The 16,688-nt window shown below is 39.9% G+C and overlaps 1 protein-coding gene across 7 annotated transcripts; it reads right to left on the bottom strand.

Moving 5' to 3' along the window:
- Positions 1-459: 459 nt before the first annotated feature.
- C1D (C1D nuclear receptor corepressor) lies at positions 460-16,438 on the bottom strand. Of its 7 annotated transcripts, none has more exons than XM_082302574.1 (7): positions 16,385-16,436; positions 8,062-8,127; positions 7,694-7,778; positions 5,679-5,825; positions 4,310-4,376; positions 3,792-3,847; positions 460-992 (listed from the first exon to the last, which is right to left on the bottom strand). In XM_082302574.1, the coding sequence occupies exons 4-7, from the start codon at positions 5,823-5,825 to the stop codon at positions 816-818; spliced, it is 447 nt and encodes a 148-aa protein (XP_082158700.1). In that variant the 5' UTR covers positions 7,694-7,778; positions 8,062-8,127; positions 16,385-16,436; the 3' UTR covers positions 460-815. The 7 variants fall into 7 exon arrangements, with proteins under 7 accessions (XP_082158700.1, XP_082158702.1, XP_082158697.1 ...); XM_082302576.1 differs by having other exon boundaries at positions 5,679-5,844; positions 7,702-7,778; XM_082302571.1 differs by having other exon boundaries at positions 7,702-7,778.
- Positions 16,439-16,688: the final 250 nt, after the last annotated feature.

The raw sequence follows: 16,688 nt of genomic DNA, 5'->3' as shown, positions 1-16,688 counted from the left end.
CAAGATGGAGCAGTAGTTTTTATTGCATCAGAGGATGCTTTCTCAAATGAAGAGTTGAGAAACACCAATAGATGGCCACACTCTTACCACGTCAGAGCACATTTCTCTAAGCATCAGCACGAAGGGATGAGCACTGCAGCAAAAATTCCATCAAGTTCCTGCACATGCTGTTTCTTAATAGCCATCCCCAGCCTGCTCCTTTTTTTTGGACCCTACAAACTGCCCCTAGGGGATATCTAACCTTTCCATTGACTAGACAGAGGAGCTTAGAGTGGAATCCAGGGTGTTTGCTTGTGGCCCTTGAAGGTCTGGTTTCTCAGAGGCAACAGAAGTAAGGGAATATTGCACATATACAAGTTGAAAGGCTGAAAAGAGTTTAACACAGTGAATAAACCCTACGAAACTCTACAAATAAGGCATTTCACACAATGCTCTTTCATAAACACCACAGACTGGATAGCACTGTTTGAAACTTTTTAATATTAAGGAGATTGAGGACATATAAAAAAATATTTTAAAAATTTGAATTCATAGGCATTATAAACAAAACATTACTAGTATTTATTACCAGCAAGTATATGTCACGTCATTATCATTTGAGTAATGAAATGTCAAATGTGCATCAAATGGCACTTTTAGATACACATTAAACGTGATCACCTCAGTGACAAGCGTTCTAGACAAAATACAATCCTATAAAATTTTTAAGTATAAATTAATCTGTTATACAGCACTTCTGTGAGATGCATGCAGTATACAAAACATTTCCAAGTAAGTTCTAGGTGTCTGCAATTTGTATGAGGGGAAACAAAGATTTAGTCCTTCTGCCTCTTTTTCCCTTTAGTAGGAGTTTTGGAAGTATGTTCGTTTTCTGTGTTTGGTTCCCAGAGTGCATTTTTTACAAATCTAGAAGCAGCTCCTTTATCAAGTTTGGATGCCTTCTTCTTGTCTGTTATTTCTTTGACCTTGTTCATGTATGTTCTTATTCTCTCCTAGGGAGAAAAAAAAAAAAGGAGAAGTATTTCAAACCATTCTCCCAAGATTACTGCTAAAATGAATCAATGAGTAGAAGTTCTCCACACTGTACACTTCTAGAACTGTAATACCTGGAATAGCATTACTTAAATAAATACACCAGGCCCTTTGCAAACTTGAGACTTCCCTTTAGCATATTTTCCATCACAGGTACCTACCATACCATCTGCATGACACCCACTATAACAGGAACACAAAGTCTTACAGAGATGCAGACTCTGCATCTAATTTACAGAGAGATGGGAACTGTTCTTGCAAGCACAGTTAGAAAATAAAGTACTGAACTCAGTTTGGAGTTTGACCTACATAAAGATGAAAAAATAGTATTTAGGTATTTGACAAATCTGTGGATGAATTATACAGCCTGACTACTGTCGACAAAAAAAAAAAAAAATTCAGCAAGTCCAAGCAAAGCTAAAAAAGCATCTTACACAAAATCAAAGATGGTACAAGCATTACACATGCAACTACCCAGAAGTCTAGGGGTTAAGTTCCTGAAATGGTCAAGGGGGCTTATCAAAGAATTTATTTAGGGCAGCCTGATGAATTTGCAGCCATATCAGAAGTTCCTTGTATGGCCATAAATAACATACAGGGGATGTTTTCTCGGCATATCTTAGCCTACCAAGGTTATTTGGTGTTTATGGGGGTTTTTTTGACCAAACCATGACATGGATTCAGCCCCACAGAAGTATACCCTCCCAGCTTAACAATCTCATTTATACGCCTACTCATCCTCACCTGCTCCTGCAACAAAAAAAGAAAATTACTTTGAGAGGGTACTAAAAGCAGCTTTAAGATGGGAATTCCCCTCTGGTAAGTGCCTGCTTCTCTTCACTGACTAGAGAGTACACTTACAGTAACTCTGCAAAATATTTAACAATTTAGTTTACAGATTTCATGTCTACATATTTAGCCTAATATGGCCTTTAACTGTAGGGCCTTTGGGTGTTACTGTAATACAAACAACAGTGATATGTATATACACATATATGTAGTGCTCTACCTGATACTTGAATTATAAATGTGGATTAAAAGAACACATGTGGATACTACTAAAATAAATTTTGATATGCAACCCACACATTTCTCACACAGCCATTGCCACCTCTTTGAATATGGAACAAAAGTTACAAGACCTACACTACAGAACTGATTTTCAATTCCTCAGTGATCATTATAAGCAACTGTCAAAAACTTGGCCACTCTTTCTGTATCAAAAACACAGCTTTAACAAGGAGGGCTTTACAGGGTCTGAAATCATGATCGGCCATAGTATTTCTTTTGTGACTGAGATGGCTAATGAGAACAGATGGCAAACCTACATGTATTAACACGGGAAAAAGGAGCTGGAAAATGTCAAGGTGACAAAAGAAATGAATTCTGATAGCTTGAGTGTGTTTTATTAATACAGCTTGAATACCTGTATGTACACAAGGAGAGCAATTCTAAAAACAAAACAATCATGACAGAACAGTCTTATTTTAAGTCCCTTTCCACATGAATGAGAACATTACAGTGCCTTTGGAAGGAAGGAATGTGCATTCATTCAACCTTGATACTTGCAAAAGGAAAAGAGATCTGAGTAACAATATAGGCTATGAAAATATTCACTCTTTCTTCAGAGTTAAAATGGCAATTGTGAAGTAAAATACCAACACAAAATATCCACAGCATAGAGATAAAATTTTTTAGTATCACTAAATTAACACAATACTCAGACAATATATAATATTAGGAGGAACAAAAAACTGACAGAAAGCTCATGAAATATTAACAGATGCATTTTTTAATATGATGCAGTCTAGACTACTGAAAACCTCACAAAATTAAAAATAGAAGTATTCTTGTTATTCAGGCTAGCTTTCCACATTTTTTAGTCCTATCCTCCATTCCACTGGTCATATAAGGATTACAATTAAGCCACCTATTTTACAATTGCCAAGTTAATATTTTCATTTATTCAGGAATTAAAATGGGTAGTGAGAAGTTTTGATTTCTGTTTCCTCTTCAGGCTAAATGATTCGGTTTTTTAAGCCAGAAGAATTTTCAAGATAACTGGCCTTCTATACTGTAGTTATGCATCTAAATGGAATATAAAGACAAAACTAAAGATTTATTATAGGTCGTAAATATGTCACTAATGCAGAATTACTGGACAATACACATACAACTGGTGCCAAAAAAGCTTTTAGCTTTGTTGCTGAACTGGATTCTTTACTGCTGAGAAAATGAATTAATGGAGGGCTTGGAAGGGGGAGGGGGGCTCTTTCCCGTCTTCGCTAGTAAATCAACCACACTGTACTTTTAGAGTCATACAAAAGTAAGAAAAGGCAGCCTCAGAGATTAACATGATTCCAAGTATTTATAAGAAAAAAATTACATACTGGAAGTTATAAATTATTATCAGGCATGTAACATTTTTCCATTTAACAGATACAAGTGAAAAGCTGCTCTGTACAGAATCCAATTCTCAACCAAAGGTGGAAAAAAAAGAAAAGAGGATATCATTCATCATCCTCTTCTAATTTCAGCAGACTCTACAACTTTACTTAAAACAGTACTGTTTAAAAGTAAAAAAAAATACTTTCTTAATTTAGAGAGCCCAGCAAGGCATACAGTTATATAACAGCATGTAGCATATGCATGCTATTATGGCAATGTATCAATTTTAAATGTAGATATAAGCATTTTTTAAATTCACTTTGGGCTAACCATCCTGAACAAGTAGGATGCATGCAGCATAAGCAACTCACCAGTTCTTGTTTCACTGGATGTTCCTTTGGATTGATTCCCTGGGTAGCCAAGTATACTACAAGAAAAAAACATTTCTTTGAAACTGAAGGCTATCTGTGACTGAGGACCCTATCAAACAGTCACATAGGAAAACCCCAGTTTCCACAAAAAATCATTAATAAGAATTGTTAACTGCGTCGTTAAGTATCTGACAAACTACTATTATCAAATATTGCAGCTAAAACACCCCCAAACAACTAAAATGGTTAAACTTTCTGTCCTTTAAAGGACAGAAAAGGCTGCCACAAAGAAACCAGAAAGATCTTCGTGCATGTACAAAATTAGCTTTTCTAAATACAGATTTTTGATTTGGAGTTTCAACGTCATTTACCCTAGGGATGGCAATAAAGTGAGTCCTCAGGGTAATTACAAGTTTCTAATTATTTGGCTTTGAAATATGATTATTTAATGTTTGCAGCTGTCTAGGTGTTCAAATGGTAATCATAAATACTACATTTTCCTTCTACCACATACTTACCCCAGAACATTGAATTTAATGTGTACACTGAAACCAAATCCAGCTTTGCTTGCTCAAGAGGATCTAACTAGAATGAAAAAAAAACCACCACATTTGAAGATTTTTAAGCAAAATATGCATAGATTGTAGTAATGTGCATATTTTATAACTGTGAATTTATTAATAAAAAAATACATACTGAAGGAGCACATTTTTGCATCACAAATTCACTGAGACTATGTTTATGCCTTATTTCCATGCCATCACAGAACCATTCATTCTCTCCTCTCTGAGTACTCATGTAATTCTCCCAGTTTGAAGTTAAATGCCCCAGTCCCATACAACCAAAAAAGCACAATCCCTTAGCATGTAGCACTTGGACTACTGTTCCCATAGTCAGAAATAAGCCCCTGTTTTTCCACAGAAACTTAATTCAAAATAGTTGTTGCTATCAATGGAAAGAAAAAAAAAAGTTTAAAGTTGCTGAAACTCAAATGTCAATATACAATCAATGAATGTTAACACTGCACACGACAGACTGTGTGTTCAATGCATACTGGAATACTTAGGGATGTAAAGCAAAGGAAGAATAAAGGTAATGAAGGGTTGGGTTTTTTTCCCTTGACTGTCAAAGTCAATTTATTATTTTAGTCCTACACGACTTCCAGAAACTCTGATAACATCATTGTACAGCTCACTAGTTCTAACATGGATACTGTCAAAAGATCTGTGTTGTCAAGACTGTTTTCTTTATAATTTATTTGTGTAAGAAATCCTCACAGGATAAAGAAGCTCCCTCATGTGCTGGCTTTTTCTTGCCCTACAGAAAGAAACTACACATTATGCTTTAAATGTTACAAGACAGAAATGCTTACATTAAATTCTCAGGTACTACCTTGCTCTGCTAAAAAGTTACATTTTGCAGACTTATGCTTATAACACAGCTAGAGGAGACAGCTCAGGTTCTGCAAGTCTAGACTTCTGGAACCACATCAATTCTCACTTCTGCCAGTTCACCTTCACATCCTGCTGGGTACACCATTCCATTCAGTTTGTTGTGAAGCAGCCTCAGTCAAAAACATGAATGACCTCTCTATTATGGAAAAGCATGCTAAAGAAGGTCAGGAATAAGACAGAATATCCTCGACCTAAATGACTCACTGGTAAGATTATCACTTATCAGCTTGGAAGAGCATCTGTTTCATTGTTTAGCTTGTAAGACCATCTGGGTATCTTAGAAATGTAAGAATTTAACAGTAGGTATCAAGTGTAGGAAGTGTCGTATTTGTTATTTCTCAGTGCAGTGGTTGGCCTAACAGACCCTTTTATTTCAGTTCAGGCTCTCAAGTATTTTAATAACAAAAAGGTTTTTAAAAGGAAGATAACTTACCTTTTGCAAAAGCTCGCTCCTAGAAACCGACATCATTGTCTTCAGCATCTCATCTACAGAACCAAGAGACTTTTCAAATGCTGCGAGATAATCATGAATTTCAGTGGGGTATTCTTCCATGTTATTATCATCTTCTGACATTTCCATCTGGAAAGTGGAAACAAAACTAATAATCCTTTTCATTAAGTACCTACAGAGTCAAAAGACTGTAATTTACAACACAAAGCATTAGCATTCATTCATTAAACGTTGCAAGGAATGCCTACATGTGAAGAGTTCTAGCAGGTAATGTCAGCAGCAACACAGTTAAAGGTCCTGTAATTCCAGGGATATCTCCTGTGCAAAATGGCATGAAGGAGCATTACAATTTACATGACTGTAGTGCCTATTCTTGCAACAGTCCCAAAGCAGTACTTAGCTTTCATGATCTGTGATAGAAAGAAATTATTTGCATGTTTAAAAGAAGTGCTCTATAAATCACACTATATTAAAGAGCTACACCAAGCAGCAGGAGGGACATCAGGAAAAACAAAAACAAAACTAACTAACCAAAAAAACCAAACCACAAACCAAACCAATGGGGATATGGCTTCAGTCTGTCCTAGGAAGTCATTACTTCAACACCAGCTACGTCATGGTCAGTTCATTTAGGAGTAGGTCCAAAAAATTCTTCTTGTGAACCCTGTATCCAGTTTTCTGAAGTCCCTATGGGGTATTATAATCCCCGATATAACTCTACCTGTAACAAAGCTGAGTTGATTTGGGGATTTCAGAATACTCTGGCAATCTTGTCAACACATCAGTGCACAGTAATTGGGAAATAAGATGTGAAAAATCCCAAAGCACCCCTTTTTTCTTCCCAGAATTTATAGTACCATGGTATGGCTACTGCCAAGCCATCTGGCTGCTGGTTTATAATCGATATCTTTAATTCCTCTCAAATCATAAATCATGTATTATCTTGGAGAGTTAATGTTACTTTGAGCTATGTTATTTTCTACAACTTCTACTTAGCAACAACTTTTCAAATGTTTTAAGGTAAGAAGAGAAGAAATATGTAATTTTCCTGCCTATTTGTTGAGCTGATCAAGAACAGTGGGAGCACCTGGATCACTGCAAACTTTTCTTCTTAGAATCACTGTGATAATCCCACTCTCCAGATGCTGAGTACAGAGGGAGGGAACAGAAACTGGAGAGACTGCACTTTATCTATGAACATTAAGCCACACAGTCAGTGCAAACAGCAAACAGCTGTCACATCACTGAAGTTTGTTTTAGATAACGATTTGATCTTTCCCTTACCCTGGCAAGAGCATGGCGTGTGTGAGAGAGGTTTCTTTTTATTTATATTGTCTCTTGGAGGTCAAAAAGGAAGAAGATTGGGAGGAAAAACTGTGTGGAGCTACTCAAGCTTGTTTGCAACTCCAGTTTTAACTGCACCAGTGTGATTCCAGAAATATGATCACCCAGTTAACAAGCCCAGTTTCACTGCTATTGTTTGCATAGTTAAGAATTATAATCCTACTCAGCTGCATGACTGCTCATCCTTGTCAGAGCTGGTTTTCACACTGAGTACAGAATCACAATGCCAACCATGCTAAAGGTCCCCTCCCTACCCCAGCATGTAACCCACACACCACACACGTAAGTATTACTTCCATCAGCTACAGCAGACCCAAGCAAGAAAGCTGAGCTGGATCTACAAGATGCTGCCCACAGAAAGGCAAAATACTGATTCAATTATTTCTGCTGCTCACAATAACACTGTTTGTGTTTCGTTCTATCCTCCTAGCCACCTGCTTTATAATCTGCCATGTTAGGTTGACTAAAAGGGTTCAGAAACAATGTTTGTTGTTAACTTTTAGTCATATAATACAGCATTAAAAACCCTTCAAAGCTACAAAAGATTTTCCCAATCGTTAATACAGTTAAGTTTGGTTAGAAGGTGTCTGTCAATACTTGTTCCCTACACTTACACATTGTAGTGGTTTTGGTCCAAAATACTCATTACTTACTTATTTACCTTCTGTGAGATAAGAATTAGGAGAAAGCAAAACAGGCACAAAACTTAAAAGAATATAAAGAAGTTCATTAACAGACCTAAAAGAAAGGGAAAAAAAAATCAGACCACACCTTCCAAACACTTCTCCTCCCCCCACCTTTCCCCCTCCTCCCACTGACAATGTAAAAAGACAACCCTTGAGATTTTCAGTCTGTTTACCACTTCCATAATAACCTTTTTCAGTTCACTTAGGGAGAGGAGTCTCTCCTGCTCATGCTATGGAGACATCTCCACAAGAAGTTCTCTCATGGCTTCAGTATCGCAAGACAGCCACCCGGGTTGGTTCTCTGCTCATATGTGAGAGCCTCTTCCCCAACTTACAGCTGTTCCCACAACTGCTTTCAAGGGTCCAATCTTGAGCTACTGGGGTACCATTTTAAGGTTGACCTGTTCAAAAACAAAAGTTCTCTTCACCCATCTCTGGGAGCATCTAGATCTCTAGAAATAGAGGCCCTCCCCCTTCCCTGGGAGAAAAAGGGTCCTCATCATCTTCATCTCTAGGACTATCTCTGGGAGCATCTCTAGGAACAGAGGTCTGTCTCCTTCCAATTTGGAGGAAGAGTCCTCATCAATTCCATCTCTCCCTGCTCAAACTTCTCATCAAATTACAGCTGCTTCAGCATTTGCTTATTCCAGCACAGGTGCCTTTGCTCATAATTGCAGATTGAACGCTCCACCCCCCATGCTTTCATGAAATTACAACGGGTACTCTGCTATATCATAGTCCATCACCACCATAGCTTTACAACAGAGTTTCATCTCCTTAGCATCTCCTCTTTCTCCTCCCTCAGGGTTTCAGCTCTTCTTTCTTTACTTAATGTCTGCAAGCTTCATCTGTTCTGGTGATGCCTTTTCCTGGTCTTAAAATCAAGAGGCATACACGGTTAGAAGGGGAAAAGGGATTTTACCTTGGTATTTATTTTAAGGATCCTTAGGTGTACACGTCCAGGTCACATGCATCGAGATGCACCCCGCCGAATCTATCTCTGTGTCCGTGTCTCTCTTCTCCTCCCCCCCCAACATTGGATATAACATTATAGGCTTTACTAATTAGCAGATCTATCAAAGATTCCCCAATGAGAGGCTCAAGTGAGCCCCCCCTCCCCAAGGAACCTTCCCCTGGATGGTTCTATCTTGGTTTACAGAATGTGTTCTGGAGAGGACCTTGGGGTCTGGGGCACACTGATCCCTAGCTACGAAGCTTCTAAAATGTTTAGTCTCTTAGCTTGACAAACAAGTCCAAGAATGTAGGCAAAAAGCACTAGGAATACAGAAGCTGTAAAAAGGTATAACAGGGGTATAAAAGAAAAGGCAAAAAATCTTCATGGCATCACTGGAGGAAACTTACAGTACTAAAAGGGTTAATCTCACCCGGCCCCGCAGCTGGAATTCACTTATCGCTGTTGGTCACATGATCTTTGCTGGGCAGCAGGGCAGCTTCAGCTGAATCTTGGCCGCACTGGAGGGGGGGGGGGTGCGGAGCCGGGCTGGGTCGGCTACACGACTCCACAATGGCTGTGTCCTGGCCAGGCCCGGCCGAGCAGGCCCCGGGCTGAATGGGCCCAGCCCAGTTACCTGTCCCAAGGCCGGAAGCAAGAGAGGCAAGAGAGTTTTCCTGGGGTTTGTCCATTCTTAAATGTGGACCACAGAGGCGGTCAAAATTTTTAAGTGGCTTAAAAAATTGTCCATATTCAAACTAGCCAGTTGATAGGTTCTGTCAGGTCATAAAGGAGCTGTAAGCACCTCTTTGCAAGAAAATCACTTCTGGAGCTATGCTAACCCATGACACACATACAAGGAGAGAGGTAATCCAATTCAACAATCACCTACAGATCTTACCATCACTGCAATACTAAAATTACTATGGTCTTGATTTGACAGGCAGGCACGAACATACTGATAAATTCCAACTTTTCTCTCTCCCTTAATCAGTGTATTCAGCACCAGCAAGAATAAAAAAAAAGAACTAACAAAAGCCTGTAGCAAGTATCTGTTACCAAAATTAACTGGAGCTGTTTTACAACTGTTGCAAGGATAAACAGTCACATATTTGATATTCTTTTCAGTATACCAAGCTAGACTTAAGGAATAAAACAGAAGAAGAATAGGAATAAAGAAGGAAAAGAACAAGTACAGTACGAAATACATTTTGCTATGATTGCTGTCTCATAAACCAGAAAAAATGATGTCTGACCTCATATCACAGAGTATTTACTAGACACTGTTAGCATGGAAAGGGAAAAATGTGCATCAGTGTCTTGGTTTGAAAGACAGGTGTCTGCCAAGGAAGGTGGGAGCCTTCCTTGGAATGGAAAAATATTACCCCCTTCCCTCTGAATTATTATAACTTTGAAATTATGGGGCTTTCAGGCAAAGATATGGGAAAAGGAATAACAGTTCTCTACTAGTATGCGTACGTATAACAAGGCAACCAAACACCGGCAGCAGCAGCAGCAAACAGAGCAGAAGCCCAGCACCAGCCTCTCTCGGCTGTCAGGCCCTTTCCCCTTGGGTGCAGTTCCGCTCACAGCCGGCAGGGGCGCTGGGGGCTCCCGGCCAGGCAGGGCGGCAGCGATGGTTCCCCGCGCCTGCAGGGGGCGCTGTGGCGCGAGCTCGGCCGCATCTCCCTCACGGGGTAATGGTGGACGGGGTGAATGGCGAAATGGGCTGTGGCAGGAACCTCGGAGCAGCGGCTGGGATGGCAGAGGCAAGCAGCCCCTGGGGTGGCAAACAAAATGTAACAGAAAATTCTGCAGCCTTAGCAAGAGCTGCAGGGGTCGGCGGACATGGGGTGTTGGGTTAGGGTGTAGCGAAAAAAGCCCGAGGCAGCAGCAGAAAGCAGCAGAGCTCGATAGCGGCAGCCAGGCTTCTCCCTAGCAGCTGCTGCAGCAGCCGGGGAGATAGGCCCTCCGGAAGGGCGAGGGGATCAGGGTCCCACGTTTTCCCCTGAGGCACCCGAGTAGATGGTGAGGGTCCTTTCCAGTACAATCAGGTGTTGATAAGGTCCCAGTTCAATGGGTGCTCTTACAAGCAAAGGCTCACCCACGGTAGGAGAAACAGTGGGAGGACAACAGCTCTGTAGAGGCAGTGAATCCTCCGGGCAGTGACCGCAGACCAGCTGTCCCTCCTCCGATCCCGAGAGCAAGACAGAGCTACGGGCTAAGGCCCAGTACCTCACCCCCCAGCCAAAATCTCGAGGTATCTCTGCCCTTCCCAAGAGAAAGCCTCTCAGGTAAGAGAGTAGCCATCTGCACCCTTCCCTCACTGTGGCCATTTCTTTTGTCTCTCGTAAGTACCAGTTGTTACTGTCTCTTAGCAACAAATGGGACAAAATTCCATGAGAGAAAGAAAAAAAATAAAACAAAATATCTTAACCTCCAACACTCGGACTTCAATGGAACAAGGCTGCCCTTTAACCTGTGTACAGAACCTTCACTGGTAAGTCTGCTGCTTCTGCCTGGGGAGCAGGAAATTATTAAACTTGTGCTTTCTGTTCACTTCAACAGGAACTAGCAAGTTCCTACTCCTGCTGTGTAGGGACCTCTCTCTTTTCATTACACTGTTGTCAGCATAATTAATCTCCAAGCAGGATATGTCACAGTGTTGGCACATGCCAACAATGAGGCAGCAGTCAACAGCCTAAAATAATTTTGGTAACATTAACAACAAGGGCAAACTACATTAGAAAACGTGTACTACAGAAACTCCACAAAATTGTTTCTGCGAAAATCAACACATGGGTTATGTACTCACACCTGCAGAATGACAAAGCCAAAGATAGGAGGAATTCCATGACACTGTAAACATACCCAAAAACTATAGTGCCCTCAATAGTTATGTTTCAGTTATTAAACAATAAACAAAATTTTTCTCAAAGTTCTTCAAGTGTTTCTTATTGTATTTTGAACAAGCAAAAACTTAAGTCAGTCCCTGAAGACAATGTTTATTAGACAGGTTTTCTGATTTGAATTTACTGACTTTCAACCAGATTTTATTTGGCACTGAGTTCTCACTTTAAAAATTAATGATAGTAGAAATATTAAGATAAGAGAAGTAATGAAAAATTCTTGCTAGGTAAGTATGTGAACAATGAGAAATTCTAAAGGAAATTAGACAGAATTTTCATTATCAAGAAATAACACCTATGATGCACAACACATAACCTGTGGTTGTATTGCGATGGTAACACTTTAAAAGATCTTTAATTTTGAAAATGCAAAGAAAAGTTCATAACCCATAAACATAAAATACAAAAGAAATGGACTACTCTGATTAAGGACACTGAGGCAAAAAAACTGTGATGAAAAATGTTTTATGACTTCATAACACCAACTTACCAGAAACAATGTCCCTTTTAACCGTGAGCTGCCATGTAGTTTTTGGAAAAAACATAAGAATATGTATTTGAGGAAGAAAAGGACTTCAGATTGCAAAAGTAAACCATTTCCATGAGAAAATTTATGCATTGCATTTAGGTCTATTTAAAAAATGTTTATGAATTTCCACAGGTGGAAAATCTCTGAATATTCTGAAATTTCTGAAAAAATTCTGAATAAATTGTCATTTATTCAGAAAGATGGCTATATTTATGAAAACTTCTGCTTAGAAAACAAGAAACACCTTGTTTTCTTTGCAGTCAACATATCAATATACTATAAAGCAGAGTATGTAATACAAAGTGCAAAAAGGGAGGGAACTATCAGACATTATTAATGAACAAGACACAAATATGAAAAGGAGAAAGAGAAAATATGTAATCTTCTGCAGATTCTATAAAAACAACTACACAGGTGACAATCAAAACAGTTTGCTGTAGTGTTAACAGGGCTATTGATCTAAGATACAAACAAGTTAAATGCCATATTAAGGTATTTTAAATAATAACAAAATACAGATGGTTGTGCACAATACTACTGGCAAAATTATCTATATTTATCTTCCAGGAGAATGAAGAGAAGAACTACAGACCCCTTTTAAGAAAGGCACACCCAGGAGAAAGAGAAACTGCAGTCAATTTGCAGGTGGCTTTTATGGATAATCTTTTAATATATCCAGAGTTGCTAGAAAGCAACTGCCAGCTGTCTTAAAAAGCAAAACCAAACTTCCTTTCCTGCTCAACCCCCTCCCCACCCCCAGCAAAACCCTGACATACTGAAAACTCTAATTTGGCCATAAGTACCTCTATGAGAGATTCTGCTGAAGATACATTGTGGAAGTAGTGGAAACTACATTATCTGTCAGCCTGGCAATAGGAAACCACTAAAGACAGAAATGAAAATGTTCAGCGTTAGCATCATGCACATGGTTTTCAACTGGAATTAAAACTGCAAGTTCAGGATAAAAACGGTGTATTTAAAATATTTTGTAATGTGCAAACAAAAGACAAAAAGTAATTTAGCATTCTGCTAAATACTGCAATTCATGCTTCATGTTAATTCTTATGTATTCCTTAAGCACTAAAAGGCCTTTTCTTCATACTTAGGTCAGATCTTTTATTTTTTCAGATTATTCACCTAACAAAAATCAGATTAGGTGGTTAGATTATTTCTTCTTTTCATGGATATTTACAGACTGCATAGAGAAAAAAACAAACTAGAGAAAACCAAAACAAACCCAAAACCTTCTGGTCAGGACACATAAAACTGCTCTCAAATTCAAAATAAACACATGAACAACATCAATATGACAAACCATCTCTGTCAGCTCCTGAAAACTGGCACTGTCCTCCCTCTTCTGAGTTCTGACTCACAACCTGCAGTGAACATAGTTGATATGCAACTGCAGCAAAGTGTCCCTTCTGCTCTAACACTGTAGTTCACTACTGTGGCTGTAGGGCAATAGAACAACCAGCATCCTAAGTTTAAAGCTACCCATGATCACGATTAAGTTCTTTGGCCACAAACCTCTTTAGGGCAGAGAAGTCCATGTTTGCAAAGTTCTGAGTAAAAAAGGCTCTAATCTGTGACAGACACGCATTACTGCTGATAATAAATAATTACTTGCCCACTAGTCATCACTGTGTCCACAGGCCTGCTTTGCTCCTAATGCCTTTCAAACCTGCTTAGGGCAGCTGGAGAGCAAATCTAGTACAATTAGAGCACTCTTGCAATGCCAACTCACAATCTTGTTTGCAAGAAAGATTTCCACTGCAAAAGTAAAAAAGCCTACAATTAAATATCAAGTATACACCAGCAGGCTTATCTTGATCCCCTTAAAAATACCCCAACTCAACCCATGGTAGTTAAGCATGGCATAATTTGCATGGCATAATATATTACAAGTGGGAAACAGCCTAGAAATCCCTGCCTTCAAAGCCAGACTCCAGCCACCACAAAAGCCTGCACAGAGCCATCCTACAAAACAGCTCACAGCCATCAGTCCCTTGCTGATGCCACTGAGTCACCTGAGCTTCAAAGGACTTGCAAAGTTTATTCTCATCTGTCTTAAAAGGAGATTAAAATTTAAAGGGAGAGAAAATATTATAGGCTCATTTACACTTCAGCCAGTGGTGGATATCACATGAGAAAAGTTATCTCAGCTTGGATTAAACAACTCTCATTCACCACAGCCTCATCTATATCCACTGATGTAAACCTTCAACTCCATCTGCACAATTCATAAAACACTTTTACTCTCTGTAATCAACTGTCCCAAATTCCACATCTTTGATGATGCAGTGGTTTCCTCTTCTGAACAAATCCAATATAAGCGGGCTCTTGTTCAGCTCCAACCCATCAGTACACCCAGCATAAGTACAATAATAAAAACAGCTTTCTTCAGGTATGTGCAGAACACTTCTTCACGAGAGGTTTTCATAAAAGCTCCCACACTCAGATATGCTGCCACACTTCAGTTCAAGTTCACTCTAAAGTGATACTAAATGTGTGTCTTTAAACTGGTCTTTAAAACATATTCTTTTGTTTGCACTGAACTTACCAGGAACTTCTTGTACAGCAAAAGACTGTCTCCTTGGACAAACCAGTTTACACACAGTGGGGAAAAAAATCAGTACTGAATACTTCTGTCTCACCAAATTTGCAGCAAATAGGAAATTACCTGCCTGCAGTCTGCACCTCCTGTATACTGTAAACTATGTAGTTTACTACTAAAACCTGCTGCCACTCTCCACTGGTATCAGCACCATGAATATCCAGAATAACCAGCCAAGAGGTTTTTTCAATCCTTTTAAACTGCTGACCTCGTTTCCTTTAGCCACTAGTTCCATAATACATGAAAAAGCACTTCCTATTTTACCAGAATGCAATTTTCTGTATTTGCAATTAATGCAGTGCCTTTCTGTACCATTTTGAACAACTCAAATGTATTTTTGGCTGTTTTTTTATTTGGCTGTGCTAGCTGTTATTTTTATTTGGCTGTACACTATTAGAAGAATGTTTACCCATTTTTTGGTTGAATATAATGCAGTAACTGTGGGATGTTTGTGTTCTTAGCATCAATTTTACTGATGTGGGAAAAAACATCTACCTGGAGCTATGGTGGCCAATCCATTCCAGTGTACTGTTTATTTATTTAGAGGAAAAGCAGACCCCAGATGAAAAAACAATGCTAAAGGTCTTAAGCCACTTCAAAGAGAAAGACACTTATCAGAAAGGTTTGTCTGACTTGTGCACTGCTTTTCTGATATGAAGCCTGACAATTCTACCAATTGCTTTCAAGTTTCTCACACTCTGGAGAAGAACCTTGAGTGTTTTCTCATTTCTTTAGCAAGGGTCATACTGCCACAGGATTAGCAATATCCAGGTATTTTAGATTTGAAGTGTTCTTTTATACTTTTACAACCAAGAAATACGCCAGGCACCTTTCAATGTTGGTTTTAAAATCCAGTTCTTCCATTTTTGTTTGTCTCAAAAATGAGGCCTTTTAACTGGCATAATTTAAAGTCTAATTTGCAAGTCAAAGTCCATTCCACTTTGCTGGCAGCAACTAAGCTTGCGGTCAGAAAGCTGTGACAAAGCATAAGGAAGGGGGGCATTTTTACCTTTGCAGCAACATGAGAGATACACAAGTTTCATTACAAGGTACTCATAACTTTAAGTACCACCTGCCTTTCTATTAGGTTCTGTGGAACTGTTTTATCCATGGCCTGTATATGCACACTGTACCCTCTCTTTGAAAAACTTTGCCAGGTTCTCAAGGCTCCTCAAGCTGCAACACTATTTTGCTAATTTTAAGCAGGGATGTAATCGCTTACTGCCTACCGAACATCCATCCTCAAAAAAAAAAGCCAAGAAAAGCCTAAAGCCCATGGTCTCTTTTTCACAGATACGTAAGCAAGCTGTAAACATGTCATACATTAAACATCCAAGGCCAGGCTGGATGGAGCTCTAAGCAACCTCTAAGGAAGCTCTAAGCAACCTAAGCCTAGTGGAAGGCGTCCCTGTCCATGGGGGGGGGGGGGGGGGGGCTGGAACGACATGATCTCTAAAATCCCTTCCAACCCAAACCACGCTGTGATTCCATAAACCGCGTTTATTATGCTCACTAACAACACCAGCAGCGCGCACAACTCGTGCACAGCGGCCCTGCCTCCCGAGAACGCACTTCCCCGTTTCCCAAGGCCTCGGGAAAGCCCTAAAGCCACAGGAAACTCCCGGGGGGACACACGGGGGGTGGCCGCTCTTACCTGCGGGCAGGCGGTGGAACCCCGCGTGCGGCTCCCGGGCACAGCGACAACGGGGCGGGACCTGCGCCCGCGACCGGCGGTGACGTCACGGGCGGGCCGGAGCGGGATGCGGAAGCGGGGCCCTGGCGAACCGGCCTCGAGGGGAAGCGATTCTTCCGATCTCGTAAACGCGCTTGGTGGGAAAGGAGCCAGTCAATAGGGTCCGCAAACAACCAGAAGATTTGATTAGGAAATCATACACTTGACATAGAAGCTGGTGTAAGTTAGTCCCTGACACGCACTATAAGCACGCGGCAGTGGGTTT

This window comes from Coloeus monedula (assembly GCF_965178545.1).
Source record: "Coloeus monedula genome assembly, chromosome: 2".
In the NCBI taxonomy this organism is placed as follows: domain Eukaryota; kingdom Metazoa; phylum Chordata; class Aves; order Passeriformes; family Corvidae; genus Coloeus; species Coloeus monedula.
The sequence above is the reverse complement of the archived record's forward strand: the minus strand, read 5'-3'. Positions and strand labels throughout refer to the sequence as shown.